Source organism: Chiloscyllium plagiosum, unplaced genomic scaffold, assembly GCF_037043375.1.
Source record: "Chiloscyllium plagiosum isolate Xiang-an unplaced genomic scaffold, Cpla_swu_hap1 HiC_scaffold_46, whole genome shotgun sequence".
Lineage (NCBI taxonomy): Eukaryota > Metazoa > Chordata > Chondrichthyes > Orectolobiformes > Hemiscylliidae > Chiloscyllium > Chiloscyllium plagiosum.
Genome location: NW_028270184.1, coordinates 4,777,222 through 4,799,713, shown reverse-complemented (window position 1 = coordinate 4,799,713; position 22,492 = coordinate 4,777,222). Strand labels below are relative to the sequence as shown.

Here is a 22,492-nt window from a genome sequence, read left to right as displayed (position 1 = left end):
TGTGTGTGTGTGGGTGGGGTGTGTGTGTGGGTGGGGGGGGTGTGTGGGTGGGTGTGTGTGTGTGTGTGTGGGTGGGGGTGTGTGTGGGTGTGTGGGTGTGGGGGTGTGTGTGTGTGTGTGTGGGGGGGTGTGTGGGTGGGGGGGGTTGTGTGGGTGTGGGGGGGGTGTGTGGGTGTGTGGGTGGGGTGTGTGGGTGGGGGGGTGTGTGGGTGGGGGGGGGTGTGTGGGTGGGGGTGTGTGTGTGTGGGTGGGGGGGGGGTGTGGGTGGGGGGGGGGGTGTGTGGTGGGGGGGGGTGTGTGGGTGGGGGGGTGTGTGTGGGTGGGGGGGGGGGTGTGTGGGTGGGGGGGTGTGTGTGGGTGGGGGGGGGTGTGTGGGTGGGGGGGGGTGTGTGGGTGTGTGGGTGGGGGGGGTGTGTGTGGGTGTGTGGGTGGGGGGGGGTGTGTAGGTGGGGGGGGGTGTGAAGGGATCTCCCCCCTCAGCCTGGAGCTGGATCCCTCTGTTCCCCCTCCCAGCGCCACCCCAGAGGCGGCTGTCCCCGAGCCTCGCTCGCTCACCTTGCCGAGGGGGAACTTGTGCAGGAAGGCGGCGCTCCTGTTGGTCTGGCCGAAGGTGAAGTGCGGGGGCCCGCTGTGGAGCCGCAGCTTGGAGCCGCTGTACTGGGCGGCGATCAGCGCCTTGAAAGCCCGCCAGTTCTCCGGGTAGGAGTAGAGGATCTGTGGGAAATGGAGGCACACAGCTCAGTGAGGAAGGCCCGCCGAGGTGTGGCGGCCGCCAGCCGGCCGCTCGGAGCCGGGATGGCGCCGATACACCGCGGATTGTAACCGGCAGCGTCCACTTACCCCGTCCGCCATCTTGCCCAGGCCGCCGGAGAGAGAGAGAGAGAGAGAGAGCGCCACCTGACTGACGGCACTGTCGTAAACCGAGGCTGGGGGGGGGGCGTGGCCGCTGCAAATGATTGACAGCAGTCAGTCTGACCCAGAGCCAAAGGCTGCAGAGACACAGGGCATTAGCTCCAAGTCTACACCGACACCACTCCTTCTGCTGCTTCCAGTGGGGAATGGCACACATGCTGGAGGGTTTGAGCTATAGGGAGAGATGGACAGCACAGAAACAGACCCTCATATCCAACTCGTCCATGCTGACCAAATATCCAAAATTTAATCCAGTCTCATTGCCAGCATTTGGCCCATATGCCTCTAAATCCCTCCTATTCACATACCCATCCGGGTGCCTTTTAAATGTCGTAAGCGCACTCACTGCCTCTGGTAGATCACTCCATACACGTACCACCTTCTGTGTGAAAAAGTTACCTCTTAGGTCCCTTTTAAATCTTTCCTCTCACGAACTTCCCCACCTTGGCTGTTCACCCCATCCATGCCCCTCATGACTTTATAAACCTCTATAAGGTCACCTCTCAGCTTGTGATGCTCCAAGGAAAACAGCCCCAGCCCTATTCAGCCTCCCCTCCAGCCCTTGTAAATCTTTTTTGAACCCTTTCAAATTTCACAACATCCTTCCTACTTATGTTCCCTTTCTTGATTTATTAAAATCATGAGCCTGGTTACAGGCTTGCTAATTCAGGGAGTCACATAGCTGAATTCTTCAGAACTACAGTCAGACCCTGATGATCCAAACCCTTCAACTGCTGTGCTAAATCCTATTGTAGCTATTTGTACTGAGGGAATGTTGGAGATTGGATCATTTTATGCAACAATACATTTTAGTTTAATGTTTCAATTGAAAGATTGAATTTCTGACAGTAAAGAGCTCCCTCAGCACTGATCTGCTGACAGTGCAGTGCTCTCTCAGCACTGACCCTCCGACAGTGCAACGCTCCTTCAGCACTGACCCTCCGACAGTGCCCTTTCCCTCAGCACTGTCCCTCCGACAATGCCCAATCCCTCAGTAGTGACCCTCCGACACTGCAGTGCTCCCTCAGCACTGACCCTCTGACAGTGCTCGCTACCTCAGCGCTGACCCTCCAACAATACCTGCTTCCTCAGCACTGACCCTCTGACAGTGCCTGCTACCTCAGTGCTGATCCTCCGAAAATGCCCACTTCCTCAGCACTGACCCTCCAACAGTGCAGCACTCCCTCAGCACTGACCTGCATACAGCCACTCCCACAAGCACTTCCACCCCTCACTATTCCTCATTCATCACACGTGACATCACTTCTGCCCCTCATCATTGCTGATGCCACATGCTCAGTGACTTCCGCCACCCCTACTGCTGTGGTCACCACCACTTCCGCCTCCACCAGCGCCACTCACCTACATTCTGCTGACATGCACCCCACAGACCCCACTGTCACTATCCCCACCCCCCAGAACCCCAAAGGGAACACTACCCCTGCTCATGACTCCACCCCCATTCCCCCCACCATCACACCCACTCCAGTTACAGGTTCTGCCCCACTCCCAGCTCTACACCCACACCAGATCCCAGCTCCCAGCCCTGCCGAGTTTTCACCATCCCCCCAGACCTCCCCCTCACTGAGGACGAACGATCAGTCCGCAGCAAAGGACTCACCTTCATCCCCCTCCATCCACGCATCAATGAATTTAATACACGCCGTGACGTCAAACAATTCTTCCGTCGCCTCCGCCTCCGAGCTTACTTTCACAATCAGGACTCCCGCTCACCTTCCGAGGACCCCTTCGCCCACCTCCAACATACTGCATCCACCTGGACAACCCGCTCTGGCCTACTACCTGCCCTCGACCTCTTCATTTCCAACTGCCAACTGCCTCAACCTGTCTACCCCCCTCCCCCACTCCAACCTCTCACCCTCACAACGCGCAGCCCTCCAATCCCTACCTCACCATCAAACCAGCAGATAAAGGGGGCACAGTGGTAGTCTGGCGCACTGACCTCTATACCGCTGAAGCCAAACATCAACTCGAGGACACCTCTTCCTACTGCCCCCTCGACCATGACTCCATCCCCCATCACCAAACCATCATCTCCCAGACCAAACAGAATCTCATCACCTCAGGAGATCTCCCACCCACAGCTTACAACCTCATAGTCCGGGAACCCCACACTGCCCGGTTCTACCTCCTTCCCAAGATCCACAAGCCTGACCACCCTGGCCAACCCATTGTCTCAGCGTGCTCCTGCCCCACTGAACTCATCTCTACACTGTCCTATCCCCCCTAGTCCAGGAACTCCCCACATACATTCGAGACACCACCCACGCCCTCCACCTCTTCCAAGACTTCCGTTTCCCCGGCCCCCAACGCCTCATCTTCACCATGGATATCCAATCCCTCTACACCTCCATCCACCATGACCAGGGCCTCCAAGCCCTCCGTTTTTTCCTCTCCAGACGTCCCCAACAGTACCCTTCCACTGACACTCTCATTCGTTTAGCCGAACTGGTCCTCACCCTTAACAATTTCTCCTTTGAATCCTCCCACTTCCTTCAGACCAAAGGGGTAGCCATGGGCACACATATGGGCCCCAGCTATGCCTGTCTCTTTGTTGGCTATGTAGAGCAGTTGATCTTCCGTAATTACACCGGCACCACTCCCCACCTCTTCCTCCGCTACATTGATGACTGCATTGGCGCCACCTCGTGCTCCCGCGAGGAGGTTGAGCAATTCATCAACTTCACCAACACATTCCACTCTGACCTTAAATTTACCTGGACCATCTCTGACACCTCCCTCCCCTTCCTGGACCTCTCCATTTCCATTAGTGACGACCGACTTGACACTGACATTTTTTACAAACCCACTGACTCCCACAGCTACCTGGATTACACCTCTTCCCACCCTATCTCCTGCAAAAATGCCATCCCGTATTCCCAATTCCTCCGCCTCATCTGCTCCCAGGAGGACCAGTTCCACCACAGAACACACCAGATGGCCTCCTTCTTTAGAGACCGCAATTTCCCTTCCCACGTGGTTAAAGATGCCCTCCAACGCATCTCGTCCACATCCCGCACCTCCGCCTTCAGACCCCACCCCTTCAACCATAACAAGGACAGAACGCCCCTGGTGCTCACCTTCCACCCTACCAACCTTCGCACAAACCAAATCATCTGCCGACATTTCCGCCACCTCCAAACAGACCCCACCACCAGAAATATATTTCCCTCCCCACCCTTTTCCGCCTTCCGCAAAGACTGTTCCCTCCGTGACTACCTGGTCAGGTCCACGCACCCCCTACAACCCATCCTCCCACCTTCCCCTGCCACCGCAGGAACTGTAAAACCTGCACCCACACCTCCTCCCTCACCTCTATCCAAGGCCCTAAAGGAGCCTTCCACATCCATCAAAGTTTTACTTGCACATCCACTAATATCATTTATTGTATCCGTTGATCCTGATGCGGTCTCCTCTACATTGGGGAGACTGGGCGCCTCCTAGCAGAGTGCTTTAGTGAATATCTCCGGGACACCCGCACCAATCAACCACACCGCCCCGTGGCCCAACATTTCAACTCCCCCTCCCACTCTGCCGAGGACATGGAGGTCCTGGGCCTCCTTCACCGCCACTCCCTCACCACCAGACACCTGGAGGAAGAACGCCTCATTTTCCGCCTCGGAACACTTCAACCCCAGGGCATCAATGTGGACTTCAACAGTTTCCTCATTTCCCCTTCCCCCACCTTATCCTAGTTTCAAACTTCCAGCTCAGCACTGTCCCCATGACTTGTCCGGACTTGTCCTACCTGCTTATCTCCTTTTCCACCTATCCACTCCACCCTCTCCTCCCTGACCTATCACCTTCATCCCCTCCCCCACTCACCCATTGTACTCTATGCTACTTTCTCCCCACCCGCACCCTCCTCTAGCTTATCTCTCCACGCTTCAGGCTCTCTGCCTTTATTCCTGAGGAAGGGCTTTTGCCCGAAACGTCAATTTCGCTGCTCCTCAGATGCGCCTGAACAGCTGTGCTCTTCCAGCACCACTAATCCAGGACCTCACACAGTCCCTTCAACCCAACTCATCCATGCCAAACAGATATCCTAAATTTAATCTAGTCCCATTTGCAAGCACTTGGCCAGTGTCCCTCTAAACCCTTCCTATTCGCATACCCATCCAGGTGCCTTTTAAATGTTGTGATCACACTCACTTCCTCCGGCAGCTCATTCCATACACACACTACCCTCTGTGTGAAAAAGTTGCCCCTTAGGTCCCTTTTAAATCTTTCCCCTCTCACCTTAAACCTCAGTGCTGGCACTGAAAGTCAGTCTTAAGTCTGGGTAGTGGTTCCCCATAACCTCAATGCAGGACTTACCCCCCCCCAGACGGGGAAGAAAACTACCCACTGTTCAGAAAACTAAAAATTAACAACATGTGGGCCTTTTCGTGTGTGTATGTGTGAACCCTGCACACGCCTGAGATGTGAAGTGAGGTTTGTAATTCGTAAATTGGTGCAAATCTGTTGGTCAGAGGCTGTGGGCTGTCTTATTCGGCAAATGAATGTCAGGTGAGGGAAAGGGCTGTGCTAAGAACACACATCCCCTCCTCTTTTATAAAAAAAAACATTACTGCAAGTTCCGTGTTTCGGCGTTTGGAAGATGGCGCTTTCTCTGCTTCAGTGTCTGGAGATGTCGATTTACGCAGCTGCTTTTATTTGTGGGATTGTCAGTGCTGCTCTGGTTACAGTTACTCAGGTATGGACTAGACTGGGAGGAGAGAGACACCCAGAGTGTATGTGTGTGAGCAGAGCAACACAGGGACAACCAGCCCTAATGTCCTCTGACTAAATATTAATGTGGACTTTGTCATGAAACCAGACCCCTTGTCCAACACAGAGAGCAAAACTTTGCGACCAAGAGGAGAAAAAAAATGTTGTTGAGGCCACTTTTTAAAAAAAAATTACTTCTGGTATTTTGAGATGCGTTGCTCCTTCTTTAGTCGAGAAACTTTTATTTTCAAAGGATTCCATCCCAGTTGTAAAAGCTGTTTACTTGTTAGGTGTGGGGGTTGGGGAAGTTGGAGGCAAGGTGGATGGTTAACGCTTGTTAGCATAGAATTAGAATCTCTTCGAAAATAAAACGGTTTATTTTTCAAAATGCAACTCTTTCTCCCCCCCCCCCCCCCCCAAAGCTAAGTGTTTCTGGGAAAGCATTGAGTTGGAGAGAAAACTTTTTGTAAATAACTTCCCCAGTGTTAATCTGGTAGCTAACACGTGCTGGACAATATCAATTTCACAAATCCTTCTCCATTCTGAGGCAGAGGAGAAACAGTTGTCACCAGCACCTAACTGTTACAGTATACAGTCAGGGCTTGCTTTATTGTCATAATCATAGAGCACAGAAACAGACGCTTTGGCCCATCTAATCTTAGCTAAACTAGTCTCAGATGGGCTGCTGGCCCATTTCCCTCCAAAGTTTTCTTATCCATGTTTTTATCCAAATGTCTTTTAAACATTGTAACTGCATTCACCACTTCCTCAGGAAGTTCATTTCACATGTGAACCACCCTCTGTGTAAAAGGAATTTGCCCTTTACGCATTTTTAGAAATCTCTCTCCTCCCGCCTTGAAAATGTGCAACCGAGTCTCGAAATCCCCCATTATAGGGAAAATATAACTGCCATCAATAATCCCCTCGTGATTTTATAAACTTCTATAAGGTCACCTCTCAACCTCCTACACTCCAGTGTAAAAAAAAAGGTCCCAGCCTATACAGCCTCGCCTTATAACGCAAACCTTCCACAGAGATGCGCAGCACCGAAACAGACCCTTCGGTCCAACTTGTCCATGCTGACCAGATATCCCAACCCAATCTAGTCCCACCTGCCAGCACCCGGCCCATATCCCTCCAAACCCTTCCTATTCATATACCCATCCAAATGCCTCTTAAATGTTGTCATTGTACCAGCCTCCACCACTTCCTCTGGCAGCTCATTCCATACACATACCACCCTCTGTGTAAAAATGTTGCCCCTTAGGTCTCTTTTATATCTTTCCCCCCTCACCCTCAACCTATGCCCTCTAGTTCTGGGCTCCCCGACCCCAGGGAAAATACTTTGTCTATTTATCCTATCCATGCCCCTCCATGTCTTTATAAACCTCTATAAGGACACCCCTCAGCCTCTGATGCTCCAGGGAAAACAGCCCCAGCCTGTTCAGCCTCTCCCCATAACCCAGTAGACACTCCAGGAGAAAATTTTAAAAAGTGGGGATTGTGGAACCACACAGGACGAGCTCTGTCTCTGCTTTCTAGTCAGACTCTGGAAAGGGTTAGTGTTTTGATTTCCCCCCGCGCCCCCCCCCCCAATGGGCTGTGTTATCCCCCTCTGAGAGGGTATGGAGTGAAAACATGATGTGAGTGCCTACTGGTCCCATGTGCTTGCACGTGGTTCAAAAGCAAGGCATTTGTGGCTGCTCGGTGATGCCCCTCACAGTCAAGTAGCTCTCTGGCACCCCCCAGAGCTGATTCCAAGCCAATCGCACACAAACAGAGACAGACAATTTACGCACAGCAAGATCCCATGACCAGCAATTTGAGTAGATGCTGCGCTTTATTGAAGTGGAGGGGTGGTTGACCCAGGGGAAAGGAGAGGAAAACTCTCGTTTTTACATTCTAATTGAAACACCTTGCCCACACATCCCTGAAGGTGGCAGGATGGGTGGATGAGGCAGTAAAGAAAGTATTTGGGATGCTTTCCCTCACTGGGTAAGGTGCGGGGTATAAGAGCAGGGATGCAATGCTGGAAATCTCATGGTCACAGCTGTGGAGGTTTCTGTACAGTTCTGGTCCCCACATTACAGGAAGGATGTAATGTCTCCGGACAGAGTACAGGGGAAATTTACAAGAATGTTTGCAGGGTTTGTAAAGTGCAGCGATGCAGAAAGATTGGATAGTTTAGGGTTGTTTCCTCTTAGAACAGAGGAGGCTGAAGGCTGGCTTAATCAAGCTGTACAAAATAATGAGGGGATTGGGGAGAGCGGACAGATCTGTTCCTTTAGTGTCGGGAGTGTGGTGCTGGAAAAGCATAGCAGGTCAGGCAGCAACTGAGGTGCAGGAGAGTCAACGTTTCTGCCAAAAGCCATTCCTGATGAAGGGCTTTTGCCAGAAACGTTGACTCTCCTGCTCCTTGGATGCTGCCTGACCTGCTGTGCTTTTCCAGCACCACACTCTCGACTCTGAGCTCCAGCATCTGCGGTCGTCCTCACTTCTGTCTATTCCTCTAGTGGTCAACTTCCAAAGGGGTACAGATTTAAGGTTACTCACAGAAGGATTAGAGGGGACGGAAGGGATAATCTTTTCACCCAGAGGCTGGTGGGTGTCTGGAATTCTCTGTCCAGTTCAGTATTTGCGACAGGAAACCCCTTCACTCATTTAAAATGAAGCCGGGTCTGCTCCTGAAGAGCTGGAACCTGCAGGGTTACAGACCCCCGGCTGCTGCTCAATGGGATTTGAGCAGGCGGCTAGTTTGCTCGGCACAGACATGAGGGGCTGAATGGCCTCTTTCTGCGCTGTAACTTTTCAGCGGTTGTTCAGTTCTGTAGAGGGAAGGAGTTCCATGCCTCCTCTCCTTGCCCGCACTCTGGTATGGTGCAGTTCAGTGGCTATGATCTTAGGAATGTGTCTGAGACTGGAATCTCAGAATGCCTCTCCTCTGTCGCTGAGCGGGTTAGTCCGGGAGGGCAGGCCAGAAGTGGAGGAACTTGTTTTGAGGTGTTTTTTTTTATATATATGCACCCCTTTCCAACAGTCTTATTTCTGCGTGGGCTGTTTGTCTTCTCAGAGATTGAGATTTTGCTGGTCCATTTGAGAAGTTGGTGCTCAGCTGCCTTCTTTAACTGCTGCAGTCCACAGGGGGGGGATGGTGGCCTTGCGGTATTATGGCTGGACTGTTAATCCAGATAAGGGTCCTAGGTCTGAATCCTGCTGCAGCAGATGGAGTTTGAATTCCATAAATACCTGGAATTAAAAATCTAATGATAAACTGAATCCATTGCTGATTGTTGGGGAATACCCATCTGGTTCAGGGAAGGAAACTGCCATCCATACCCAGTCTGGCCTACACTTGACTCCTGACCCACAGCAAGGGGTTTTACTCTGACTTGCCCCCTGGGCAATTAGGGATGGGTAAGAAATGCTGCCTCATCTCCTGAATGAATAAAGAGAAATGTTCTTAGGGAGGGAATTCCAGGAATCTTTTAAAAATTAATTCCTGGCCAGCATTTATTACCTATCCATAATTGCCCAGAGGGCAGTTAAGAATTAACCCCCTTGTTGTGGGTCTGGAGTCGCACGTAGGCCAGACTGAGTAAGGATGGTGGTTCCCTTCCCTGAACCAGGTCGGTTTTCCCCAGAATCGGCAATGGACTCCTGGTCACCATTAGATGCCCGATTCCAAATTTTTAAAATTAAATTCAAATCCCGCCATTCGAGCCCCCTTCCCAGAACACTATCTGAGTCTCTAGATTAACACTCCAGCAATAATACCACCAGGCTGTTTGACTCAGTGACACTGAAAGAACGGCAAAGGATTTCCAAGCCAGGATGGTGAGTGGCTCAGAGGGGAACTTGCAGGGGGTGTGGTGTTCCCATGTATCCCCTACCCTTGTCCTTCCAGATGGTAGAGCTCTTGGGTTTTGAAGGAGCTGTCGGAAGGTTTGGTGAGTGGGGACCCAATTGTTATCTCTCCCTGTGCGAAGGTGTGTGATTTTTACAATGAAGGGTATGCTGTGAGGGGTACAGGTGAGGACTTGACAGACTACCAGGATCTCTCACTGTGTCTCTCACAATCCTGGTGCTGAGGTGGGTAGGCAGTATCCCAGATACAAAGACCACTGGTTTTTCCAAGGTGGAAGTTTCATTCCTGATGACACAGGATTGTCAGTCAGCTATGTCAGTGCTCCCCTCTACCCCCACAACCCCTGGCTCTCTGTCTCTGCCTCTTCCCCACTCCACCCCCCCCCCCCCCCCCCCACCAACACCTCAGTTGTTGTGAGACCTCTTCCCTGTGACTGCCCCCACACTTTTTTTTTTCCGCCACCCTCTTCCTTGCTACTGCTCTCTTTCTCTCCGATCCCTGGGAATATTAATGAAATTATGCATGTCTCCTGATAGATCTCATGATTTGAGATTTTTTTGTTTGCCTTGCGCTCTCTTGATAAATGTTCTGGATAACACCGTGTCCCCAAAAACACAGGACTTGAAATTGTATAGTGCCTTTGCATGGTCTGTGGATTTATCAATTGATTAAAATGGTTTTATTTGCACGCAGCAAGCTCGCACGACAACAAATAAGTAACATCCATTGATGTAGCTCTGGCCTTTAATGTTGTAAACTTCCCCTGAGCTTGTTTAATGCAGCAAGTGGCCTGGAGAGATCCGTCCAAGCCTGCAGCCTCTACCACCTTGACAAGGCCACTGCTCGGCCACGCCCCCCACCCATGGCCTAGTGCTCCCTCAGTCTCCACACTCAGAGGGGGATTGGTTGGGGTTTTGGGGGTTGGTGAGGGGCATTGGTTTGGGAGAGGGGACACTTGGCTAGGGAATGGGGGGGTTGGTGAGGGGATTTGGGGGAGGAGGCTTGGCTAGGGAATGGGGGGGGTTGGTGAGGGGATTTGGGGGAGGAGGCTTGGCTAGGGAATGGGGGGGGTTGGTGAGGGGATTTGGGGGAGGAGGCTTGGCTAGGGAATGGGGGGGTTGGTGAGGGGATTTGGGGGAGGAGGTTTGGCTAGGGAATGGGGGGGTTGGTGAGGGGATTTGGGGGGAGGAGGCTTGGCTAGGAATGGGGGGGTTAGTGAGGGGATTTGGGGGGAGGAGGCTTGGCTGGGGAATGGGGGGGTTGGTGAGGGGGCTTGGCTGGGGAATATGGGCGGTGTTGTTGAGAGGATTGGCTGGAGATTTGGGGGTGGAAATAAAGAATTGGTTAGAGATTGAGGGGGTTTGGGGGGATGAAGGATGGCTGGAGATGGAGGGGGGTAGTGAGGGACATTGGGGATTTGGGGGGGAATGAAGGATGGCTGAAGAATGAGGGGAGTAGTGAGGGACTTTGGGGGGGGGCCAAGGTTGGTTGAGGTTTGGTGAGGGGCATCGGTTGAGGGTTTGTGGGTCAACGTTGGCGGGCATTGGTTGAGGATTTGGGGGTTGTAGTTGGCTGGGGATTTGGGAGGGGTGGTTTGGGGCATTGCTTGGTTGGAGACGGGTTGGTAGGGGATGGGGTGCTGTTTGGGCAAGGTGAAGATGGTGAGCGCTGGTTCCTCTTTCGTCTTGGTGTTGGTCTCTGGGGTGAAGGGGGCTCCTGGTTGGAGTCTGTGATCCCTATGCCTGTGCTCTGGTTTCAGGGAGAGTTTGGCTCTGGTTGTATCCTCTACGGCGTGGCTAAGTACAACTCCACGGCAAAATCCCTGGTGGTGGAGCAATTTGGCAGTGTCACCCTCTGCGGCTTCGTCAGTGCTGTCTCGGTGGGCGTTGCCATCTATTGTTTTTGCACTGTCTTCTACTTCATCTACAGCAGCTTCATTGAGGAAACAGACAGGTGAGTGTTGGAGCCACTGTGCCCACTCGTGGTAGACCGTCCATGGTGGAAGACCCCCTGGGGAGATGTACTCCAAATCCCTCCCTTGGCTGCCAACTGCGCGATGCAGTGCACCGGTTTCCTGGAGCTTGCCTCCACCCACTGAGAGGAAGCCCCCTCCCTGACATCTGGGTGTCCTCTTGATAACACCCCCTCTGGTAGAGCTCCCGCACACCCCCAAAAAGGTGCCCTTTAAATCCGACCGGGATCGGCTCTTGACAAGGTGAGGCCGTCACGTGGTCGCCCAACTTCCTTCCGATGGCGCTATAGCAATGCACGTTTTCCCCCCACGTCGCAGCGGGGCAAACTGGAGTGCAGGCTACAGCCAGGGTCTTTAACGGAGTTGGGGTGAGGATTGATCGATATTAGTAAACTAAGAGAGGAGGAGGAGGAGGCCATTCAGCTTCTTGGGCCTACTACCCCCATTCAACATGGCCAGAGCTGATCGTCCAACTCAGTCCCTGTTCCTGATTTTCCCCGCCCACCCTGTGCTCCGTATCCTGAGAGAGTCCTTCAGGCTAAAAGGATCAAACTCCTCTTTGAAAACATTCAATGTTTCATCTTCAACTCCTTTCTGTGGCAGAGAGTCTCGCAGGCTCCCCACTCCCCAGGTTAAGAAATTTCGAATCTCAGTCTAAAACAGCCTCTTGTAGAGTGTGAGCCCCTGGGTCACCAGGAACATCCTTCCTGTGTTGACCCTGTCTAGTCCTGTTAGAATTTTATAAGTTTCTATGAGATGACCCCCTCGTTTTTCTGAACTCCAGGGAACGTTGTCCTAAACTGATCCGATCTGTCTCTGATCTGCAGAATCGATCACCTTTGACCTGCGACCTGTCGGGGGTGGGAGATGAGGAAGAAGGACAGGGTTGGGTGGGGGTGGAGAGATGGACAAGATGGTGAGAGACAGGGATGTAGATTGTGTATGGTTGGGGGGGGGGGTGGAGCGGGTTGGGGAAGAAACCGGGAGGAGTTGGGGGTGGGATACAGGAGGTGGGGTTGGGATGGAGAGATGGGGACGGGGTTTGGGAAGATGGAGATTATCGAGGGGGAGTGATGTTGGCGTGGGAAAGACCAGAGGTGGGGAAGAGGTGCCTGTGTGGGGGTGAGACTGGGGATGGAGGGAGAGACTGTGAGGGAATGGGGAGCGATGGGGTGAGACTGTAGTGGGGGAATGGGGTAGTGCAGAGAGATGGCTGGTCACACTGAGACTCTGTTTGTGTTTTGGATGCTCAGGGGCTTACGATGGCTCACAGCCTGTCTGGTGACAGCCGGCGTCTTCCTCTTCCTCCTACTGGTTGCTGGCTGCCTCCTGCGAGTCGGCCTCAGCTCGTTCTGTCAGTCCCTTCTCTCGGAGACCAGGGTGGGCATCAAGAGGTAAGGAGGACCGGTGCCAGGGTGCGGCGGTGGTACCATGTGGCTGCAATCACCCCAGTCCCTGGCGGTGGAGGGGGGGGTGTTTCGATGATGAAGCATAGGGCTTCCAGAGGCAGGGAGTTGGAGAGTGCACCCCTCGCTCGTTACAAAACCAAGAGAGAGCCTGAAGGACCGAGGGCAGAGAGAAGATTTGCATTTCCCTAGCGCCTTTCACCATCTCGGAACCTCACGGCCAACAAATCACTTCTCTTTTTGAACTGAGGCCACTTCGGTCGTTGCGGCCAACTGTCATGCAGCAGCAGTGTGAATGACCGAGGTCATGTTCTTTTTTTGGGGGAATGGGGGGGGGGGTTTCCTTAGCTGACTTTCCCATCTGAAAGTCACCTCATCCAATGGTGCAGTGCTGACCCTCTGATGCGCCCGCTCCCTCAGCGCTGACCCCTCCAATTGGACAGTGTTTCTTCTGGGATTGTGTTGTCCTGGATGTAGTTTCGATGTTTGTCCGAGTGAGCTGGGAGTTATGGGAGGAGCAGAGCTTCATGGCAAGGCTGTGTGGTTGGGGGCGATGGAACAAACACAGACAGTGCCTGGGTCTAAAACCCTCTCTTGTTCCTCAGCTGCGCAGATAGTGAGAAAATGAACTGGACATCATCGTACAACGGTTCCCGATTCTACCAAAACTTTACCAGTGCTGAGGTGAGACCAAGTCTGTTTTACTATTGTGTTCTTTAGTGTTATGACCTTTCTGTGTCTGAACCCCCACTCTGTGCCAACTTCAGCTTACCTTAAATTATGATACCCCTCTGTTGGCCCAGTCCCCCCTCGCTCCGTGTACTCAAACTTTCTCCTGGAATCCAAGTGAAGTGGGTAAGAGGTACAGTCTGGTGAATTTCTGTAGTGCGTCTTGGAGATGATGCACACTGCTGCTACTGAGCATCGGTGGTGGAGGGAGTGGGGATATGGTGCCAATCCAGCGGGGGCTGCTTTGTCCTTGGATGGTGTCGAGTTCCTTGAGTGTTGTTGGGGCTGCCCCCAACCAGGGGCAAGTGGGGAATATTCCCTCACCCTCCTGACTCGTGCCCTGTTCTCACATGCAACTGATCTACCAACCACCGAAATCACCATCTCAATTTATTTTGAAACCAGTATTTGACACCAATAAAAACACCCCTGTAGCCAGTTCAACATTTTCCAAGCAAAAGTCCATTAAGGACAATGCAAACCATAAAGTGGAGGGGAATGGGATTGGGGGGAGGGGGTGGGTGGGTGGGAGGGAGGGCAGTAAATGAAAATGGAGTTGGAAGGGAAATGAAACCCTGAACCCATCCCACAGTGCCCACCTCTCTCTGAAGGCAGTGAGAGCATTGAACGTGCTCCCTCTTCCCAGGTCAAACATAACCACCGGCGAGGGGTGGACAGCTGCTAGACACCCCGCCCCACCTCAACCTCCCCACAGCCCTCTGCCTGGACCTGTTTATAGCCAGCCTGGTCAGGCCCATGTGGAGATCCTCCAACCTGCTCACACCCCTCCTGAATTTGTGGCTACACAGGTTAGCCTGCATTTAAAAAAAAAAAATCACACGACACCAGGTTACAGTCCAACAGGTTTATTTGGAAGCATACTAGCTTTTGGAGTTACCTGATGAAGGAGCAGCGCTCCGAAAGCTAGTGCTTCCAAATAAACCTGTTGGACTGTCACCTGGTGTTGTGAGATTTTTAACTTTGTCCACCCCAGTCCAACACCGGCCCCTCCGTGAACCACAACATTGAAAATAATTGCGTCTTTGCAACACGCTGACGGCTCTGAGCACCATCTTGTTTCTGCAGACCTCGACCTGGGTGAATTTCTTCTTCTGGCTCGTGGTATTAACCGTCCTCATCGTGCAGTGGAGGCGACTCGACGGCTTCAGGCCGATGAACGGCGCCGATCCCGAGTGGAGCACAGCCGTGGCCGGAATCACGCCCGAGACTAAACCCTTGATCCCATCGGGACCCCGACCGTGAAAACCCCTCGCGGTCACTGCAGTTTGAAACGTGGGATGAGCTGCAAGAAGAGTCGCTTGAGGATGTGTGTATTTGCCTGTTTGTGTTTGTAAAGGTTTCCCCTCTCTCCCCTGCTCGGAGGATTCAGTACGACTGACTAAAGATGAGTTCCTGTTATTCCAGCCTCGGTGACTGCCTAACTGGGACTTAGTGCTAATGGGGGGTACCATTTTGCCTGCGTGTGCATGGAATACATAAAGCAGCTGGCTTGTGTCTGTTCAAAGTGACTTTCTCTTTTGAAATAGTTTTGTTTTCCTGTGGACCAGCGTCCAACCAGAGTTGATTGTAGTTGAGTTCCTTATCTGGGGGGGGGGGGGAGGAATGGTCTGGGAACTGAGAGAGGTTTTCTGCAGGTGGGGGTGGGAAGGGATCATGTCTGTGGGATGGGGGAAGGAATGAAGGCTGTCGATTCATAGGCACAGGGTGAGTGCTACGTCATCCTGGCAGAGAACCTGAGACAGTCACCTGTCTGATCAGCAACAGCTTTTCAGTGACATGTGGACAAACTGGTTTTTGTAACAAATCATCTGCCAAACTAAAGCTTCCTTCTCTGCGCTCCTTGGGACAATTTGTAAATGTGTGAGTTAAAGCAGAAAGCGACATTTGTATTGAAGGGAGGGAGGGCTAAGACCTCGACCACTCGAGGGTACAGTTACCTCCTCTCAGTACAGTATGAATGTCGACTCTCCCCTTACATTGGTATTCTTGCAAACGGTCCTGATGAGTGCAAAACAAAATGAAGTATCTTTTTTTCCCCCCAGCAATAATCAAGCTCTGTGTCACCAAGCAACCAAATAATTCATCTTCTAAACCTTCCTGTAGTTGTTGGTGTTAGATAGGGACTGTCCATTTACCACCTGCCACACCCACACACCCCCCAGCTGAGTCTATCTGACATTGCAGTACCCTCATCCTACTGCTGCCCTTTCTGCGGGTTGCCGGTTGTACTGCAGCATGTTAAATTTCAGTGTTAACCACTGCTGTGTTTGGCGGCACAGTGGCTGAGTGGTTAGCACTGCTGCCTCACAGCACTGGGGTCCCAGGTTCGATTCCAGCCTTGGGCAGACTGTGTGTGGAGTTTGCACATTGTCTGCATGGGTTTCCTCTCACCGTCACAAAGATGTGCAGGCCTGGTGAATTGGCCATGCTAGATTACCCCATAGTGTTAGGTGCATTAGTCAGAAGGAAATGGGTCTGGGTGGGTTACTGTTCGGAGGGTCGGTGTGGACTGGTTGGGCCGAAGGGCCTGTTTCCTCACTGTAGGGAATCTAATCTAATCTGAAAAAACAATTACGTACAGCAGGAGATAGAAAAGGTCCAGGCCAATGCTTGCAATAGGTCAGCACTACCTGTAATATCGGACTTGGAAACAGGAGTTGGCTATTCTGCCCTTTTTGAAACTGCGTACTATTCAGCAGTGGCCTCCACCTGCTTATCTATTTGCTCAACTCTCCCCTGAACCTGTGGTGAAGGATGTCTGTTGACTGAGAGTGTGAAATGAGGTGAGCCAGTCTCTCAATGCAAACTTACTCCTGGACCTCACTCCTAATTGTGAATCCATCGAGCTGCACTCTGCAATGTGTATCCCATCTCAGCCTGAAGGTCAGCAGTTTGAACCCCATTTCAAACTGGGCCGTGACAGCACCAAGGGGAAGGGTGTGCTGGCTGCTGCAGTACTTTGCATAAAATGTAAAGTAGAAGGGTTCCAGGTACCCCTCTAGGAGGGTTAGACTGTCCTGTGGCTGAGATTTGAAGAGAGAAGCTCTTGTGGTACAGTGTGTCGTATCCGAGGTTAATGTCACAACTGCTCCAGGGATGTGAAACGATATCTGCAAACAGATTTGGTTAGCAAATGTCTGAAGAGAAGATGAGGGTTTATGCCACTTTTGCTGTCCCTGACCTGGTGTGTGAAATAAGATGGACTGTCTTCCAGCTTGCTCAATTTTTTTAAAGCACAAAATGTAGTTTTATTCAAAAGGAGGAGACAAGATTTTGAGAAAACTACCACCTTCTACTTCCTCCTTGTTCTCCCAAGTGACCGTGAAAAGGAGCTTTTAGTTATCACGGACACTCATCACTTCTTCAGGAAGATCCCACCCTCCCTAACGTCAGGCATATGGTAGTGAGCATTCACACAGATGCTGTGTCAGATTCATACACTTGTAGTGCAGGGATCTGTAACAGGATTTAAGTTGACTGCTCACGTGTAACTGATTCCTGGATTCATTGATTTGCTGTCACAAGTACTGAGATAGAGTGGGGAAACGTCGTTCTGCGCACTGCACAGGCAGATCATACAACACCAAGTGCAGCAGGGTAGCAGAATAGAGTGTGGAATACCGTGGTAAAGCTGAAGAGAGAGAGATCTGAACTAACATTTGAGCTGTCTGTTCAAAAGTCTGATAACAGCAGGGAAGAAGCTGTTCTTGAGGCATGTGCGTATTCAAAGTTTTATATCTTCCCCTCGACAGAAGAGAGTATAATTGGAGTGGGAAGGGTGTTTGATTATGTTGGTTGCTTTCCCAAGGCAGTGGGAGGGATGGATGGAAGGCTGGTTTGTGTGATTGGACTGGGCTGAGTTTGCGACTCTGTAGACTCTTAGCTGCCTTGGAAGAGCAGCTATGCATCCAGATAGATAGGATATTTTCTATGGTGCATCTATCAAAAATTGGCAAGAATGTGGGCATGCTGAATTTCCTTAGCCTCCTGAGGAAGCAGAGACGTTGTTGTGCTTTCTTGACCGATGTGTCAACTTGGGTGGACCAGGACAGATTATTGGTGATCATCAGTCCCAGAAACTTTGACGTTCTGGAATATCTCCATCTCAGCAGCATTGATGCAGACTGGGGCGAAACGTCCACTCTGCTTCCTGAAGTTAATGACCAGCTCCTTCGTTTTGCTGACATTGAAGAAAAGATTATTGTCTTTACACCACACCCACCAGGCGCTCTCTACTTCCTGTATTCTGTCTTGTTATTCTTTTGAGATCTGATGGTGGTGGCGTCGGCAGACTTGTAAATGGTGTTAGGGTGAAATTTGGCCACACAGTAATGAGTGTATAAGTAGTACAGAAGGGGACCGAATACACAGCCTTGCAAGGTAACTATGTTGAGAAGGATGGTGGAGGAGGTGTTGCTGCCCGTTCTTACTGAATGCAGTCGATGGGTCAAGAAATGGAGGGTCCGGTTACAGAGCGGGAAAGCTGAGACCTAGGTCTGAGTTTATGAATAAATTTATTTGGAATATGTTGTTGAAGGCCAAACTGTAGTCAATAAGTAGGAGCCTGACGTAGGTATCCTTGTTATCCAGATATTCCAGGGATAAACGTAGGGCCAAGGAGATGGCTAGGGGCCTGTCGCACCGATTTAGTGAATTGCAAAGGACCAAGGCAATCTGGAAGGCTGGAGATGAAGTGAGCCATGACTAACCTCTCGAAGCACTTCATAATGATGGCGGACAGAGCCACGGGGTGGTAGTCATCGAAGAACGCTGCATCGTTTCTCTTTGGCACTGGGATGACGGTGGCCTTGAAGCAGGCAGGGAACTTCAGATGGAAGCAAGGAGAGGTTCAAGATGCCAGCGAATACTCCTGCCAACTAGTCCATGGACTCCATCTTGGCCAGTCACTGTCCATGGGTTAACATTTTGTGATTGGAGATCTAATGGAAGTGCTTGAACTAATACCATGGTGCATTATAAATAAATAAAATTTGTTTTAAGTTCTCAAACTTGGCTCCAGTGGTTTCTATGGGGTGTGGCTAGGGCAGGAATTGAGACACTGAAGGCCTGGATTGGAGGGAGTGTGATGGAAAGCATGGCGGGTATGAGGTTAAATAGCGGAGAGCACCCCAGAAACAGGTTGGAGGAGGAGTGTTTTTAAAATATTACCACACAACTGGGAGGCATTACGGGAATAGAGTCAAACAAAACGCTATAGTACAGAGATACTGCTGAACTTGGCATTACAATGGCATGAAGTGACAACTCCCCTATTAAACAGATGAATCATGCCCTCATCATCATCGTGAGGCTTTGCCAGTTCAGCCTTCAGCCTCCCTAATGCTGAGGTGAATGAATCCAGCCTCGCCACCAAACTGGATTTCCACATCTGGAGAGCTCTCTGCCCTTCTCTGTGGTCAGCAGGTACCCAGAATGGTAACGGTGCTCCTGCTCACTGAAGCTTGGTTAAGTTCAGTCCATCCGCCTGTTTACCAGGCACACACATTAAAAAGGGCCCTTAGTCGATCATAAAGGATTAGGAGCCCTCTGGGGAAAATAATTCCAAACAGTAAGAATGTTCTGAGATTCTTCCTCATTGTTAAATAGGAGACTCCCTATTTTGAAACTGTGCCCTCTCTCTGTAGAGTCTCCCTTGGGGGGGAACATCTTCCCTGAATTTACTGTGCCAAGCGCCCTCAGGATCTTTCAAGATCACCCACTCATTCTTCTGAACTCCAATGGATACAGGCCCATCACATCAATGCTTTCTGCATGTTTAGGGAAGGCAATGACCTAGTGGTATTACCACTAGACTATTAATCCTGAGACCCCATTGACCTGGGTTCAAATTTTGCCCTGGCAGATGGTGTAATTTGAATTCAATAAGAAGGTGGAGTTAGAGTCTTAACGATGACAATGAACCTAATGCTGATTAGTGAAATCAGATGGATTTTCCAATGTCCTTTCGGTAAGGGTTTAATCAGTCTGATCTACCCCCAGAACTACAGCAATGTGACCCTTTGCTATCCTCCGGACAATTGGGGACAGGGCAATAAATGCTGGCCTGGCCAGTGATGCCCATATCCCAGTGAACTAAAAGGCATTGCAGTTGAGTGAACCCTCTCTCCCAAAGATATAAATACACTGAAGAGGTCAAACAGGGAACAAATAAGGCTCCAAGGGGTACAACCTGTGTGAGCGAGAGAGAAGCTGTAGGATATTGGAAAGTTATTGAATGAATACCTTTCTTCGGCCTTCACTCTGGTAAAGGAGAACACAGATTAGGGAGTTCAGGAAAAGAGATTGTAAGGAACTTGCTCAGTTTGACACAGGAAATGGGGAGGTATTGGAGGCTCTTTGGGACATAAAAACAGACAAATTCTGTCATGATCTGGAGATGCCAGTGTTGGACTGGGGTGTACAAAGTTGAAAATCACACAACACCAGGTTATAATCCAACGGCCTGGCGTGCTTCTAATGAAACCAGGTGTTGTGTGATTTTTTGACAAATTCTGTGGCCTGGATGAATTGCACCCCAGGCTGCTGTGGGAGGCGAGGGCAGGAAATTGCAGGGGATCTGACAAATTTTTAATTTCTCTCTGGCACAGGGAAAGTGCCAGAGGACTGGAGTATGGTCGATAATGATTCCACTTTAAGGAGGTGTGGAAGAGATGAACCAGGAAATTAGACCGGTGAGTCTCCTGTCAGTGCAAGGGAAATTATTGGAGATAGTTCTGAAGGAGTGAATTAATAAAGAACAAAAACAGAAGGCAATGGAGAAACTCGGCAGGTCTGGCAGCATCTGTGAAGGGAAATCAGAGATAACATTGCGGGTCCAGAGGCAGGGCCACTATACCAGAGGAAGGGCCACTGTACCAGAAGCGTTACCTGCCACTTGTCTGAACAGATCCTGCTGAGCATTTCCAGCAATTTCTGTTTTTTTGTTTGTTTGATTTACAGCATCTGCCGTTCTTTCAGTGTCTGTGGGTTAATGAGGGATAGGCAGCATAGCTTTGTCAGAGGCAAGTCACACCTAACGGCTTTGTTATAATTTTTTGAAAATGTGGGGATGGGGGTAGTTGGTGTAGTTTGTATGGATTGGAGCAAAGCTTTTGACAAGGTGGCACACGGGAGACTGACTGAGGAGGTTAAAGCACATGTAATTCCAGGAAACGTGGCGAGATGGATCTGAAACCGGCTTAGTAATAGGACATTAGCTCAAAACGTTGATTCTCCTGCTCTTCGGATGCTGCCTGCCCTGCTGCGCTTTTCCAGCACCACACTCTCGACTCTGAGCTCCAGCATCTGCGGTCCTCACCTTCTCTTAGTGTTCTATTACTAAGAATAGTGGTAGAAGGCTGTGACTGACTGGAAGCCGGTGTCCAGTGGTGTACCACAAGGATCAGTACTGGGACCCTTATTGTTTAATATTTACGTCAATGATATTGATGAAAACGTGAAGGGAACAAATTTGACACCAAGACTGGGAGTGTAGTCAACAGTGAAGAAGATTGTTATAGATTACAGGAAGTTATAGATGGGTTGGTGAGGTGGGCAAACCAGTGACAGATGGTATTTAACCCTGATGAATGCAAGTTGATGCACTTTGGAAGAAACAACAAGGTGAGGTGTATTTAATGAATTGTGGGTCACTGGATAGCTTAGAGAAACAGAGGGATCCTGGGGACATCACTGACAGATCACGTGAAAAGAATAGTTAAAGAGACATATGGGATAGTTGGTTTCAGCAGTTTACCTCCTTTTGCTCTTGGGGCAAATAGTTTATGTTGGAGTTTAGATTAGATTAGATTAGATTAGATTACATTACAGTGTGGAAACAGGCCCTTCGGCCCAACAAGTCCACACCGACCCGCCGAAGCGAACCCACCCATACCCCTACATTTACCCCTTACCTAACACTACGGGCAATTTAGCATGGCCAATTCACCTGACCCTGCACATCTTTGGACTGTGGGAGGAAACCGGAGCACCCGGAGGAAACCCACGCAGATACGGGGAGAACGTGCAAACTCCACACAGTCAGTCGCCTGAGGCGGGAATTGAACCCGGGTCTCTGGCGCTGTGAGGCAGCAGTGCTAACCACTGTGCCACCGTGCCGCCCAGAAAGAAGGATTTTCCTGAAGAAGGGCTCATGCCTGAAACGTCGATTCTCCTGCTCCTTGGATGCTGCCTGACCTGCTGCGCTTTTCCAGCAACACATTTTCAGCTCTGATCTCCAGCATCTGCAGTCCTCACTTTCTCCTAGAATGTTGGAGTTGTACAAAGTATTGGCCAGAGTACTAGGGGTAGTTCTGGTCACCTCACTACAGGAAGGATGTGAGCGCACTAGAAAAGTTCACCAAGACGTTGTGTGAGAGGGAGAAATGGAGCTACAAGCAGAGACTAGGCGTAGATTGTTTTCTTAAGAGCAGAGAAGATTGAGATGGGGACACGAATGAGGTATATAAGATTATGAGGGGTGAAGAGAGAGCAGCTGCTCCTCTTGGTTGAAAAGGTCAATTACAAGGTGGGGTGGAATAAAATTTTGGGGAAGGAGCAGGAGATTCAGAGGGGAGTTAGGAAAAAAAACCTTTTCTCTCAGCAGATGGTGGGACCCTTGAATGCACTGCCTGAGCAGATAGTAGAGGGTGGAAATCTTCCAACCTTTAAAGAAAAATCTGAGTGAGTATTTCAAATACAACACTGAAGGGCAAATGCAAGAAATTTGGATTAGCGCACTTTTAGTGGTACTGTAGACTTGATGGGCCGTTTCTGTGCTGTATGAATCTATGAAAGTTAGGAGACCAAAGCTGGATAGTGCTCCAAGAACAATCTCAACAATGACCTGGAACAAGA

The 22,492-nt window shown here is 50.7% G+C and overlaps 1 protein-coding gene and 1 long non-coding RNA gene across 3 annotated transcripts; one reads left to right on the top strand and one right to left on the bottom strand.

Annotated features, from left to right (window-relative positions):
- Nucleotides 1-533: 533 nt before the first annotated feature.
- LOC148136196 (uncharacterized) lies at nt 534-5,187 on the bottom strand. Its single transcript, XR_015754615.1, has 3 exons — nt 5,173-5,187; nt 841-1,084; nt 534-714 (listed from the first exon to the last, which is right to left on the bottom strand). It is a non-coding gene; the product is annotated as an uncharacterized LOC148136196 (long non-coding RNA).
- Nucleotides 5,188-5,473: 286 nt separating this feature from the next.
- On the top strand, nt 5,474-18,645 carry LOC122544025 (transmembrane protein 179B-like). 2 transcript variants are annotated; one of them, XR_015754545.1, is made up of 6 exons: nt 5,474-5,629; nt 11,268-11,461; nt 12,734-12,874; nt 13,492-13,570; nt 14,702-14,942; nt 18,227-18,645. XR_015754545.1 is itself a non-coding variant. In XM_087983576.1 (5 exons), exons 1-5 carry the CDS (start codon nt 5,534-5,536, stop codon nt 14,876-14,878), a joined length of 687 nt encoding a protein of 228 aa, XP_087839702.1. In that variant the 5' UTR covers nt 5,474-5,533; the 3' UTR covers nt 14,879-18,645. The 2 variants fall into 2 exon arrangements, 1 of the variants encoding a protein (XP_087839702.1); XM_087983576.1 differs by having other exon boundaries at nt 14,702-18,645.
- Nucleotides 18,646-22,492: the final 3,847 nt, after the last annotated feature.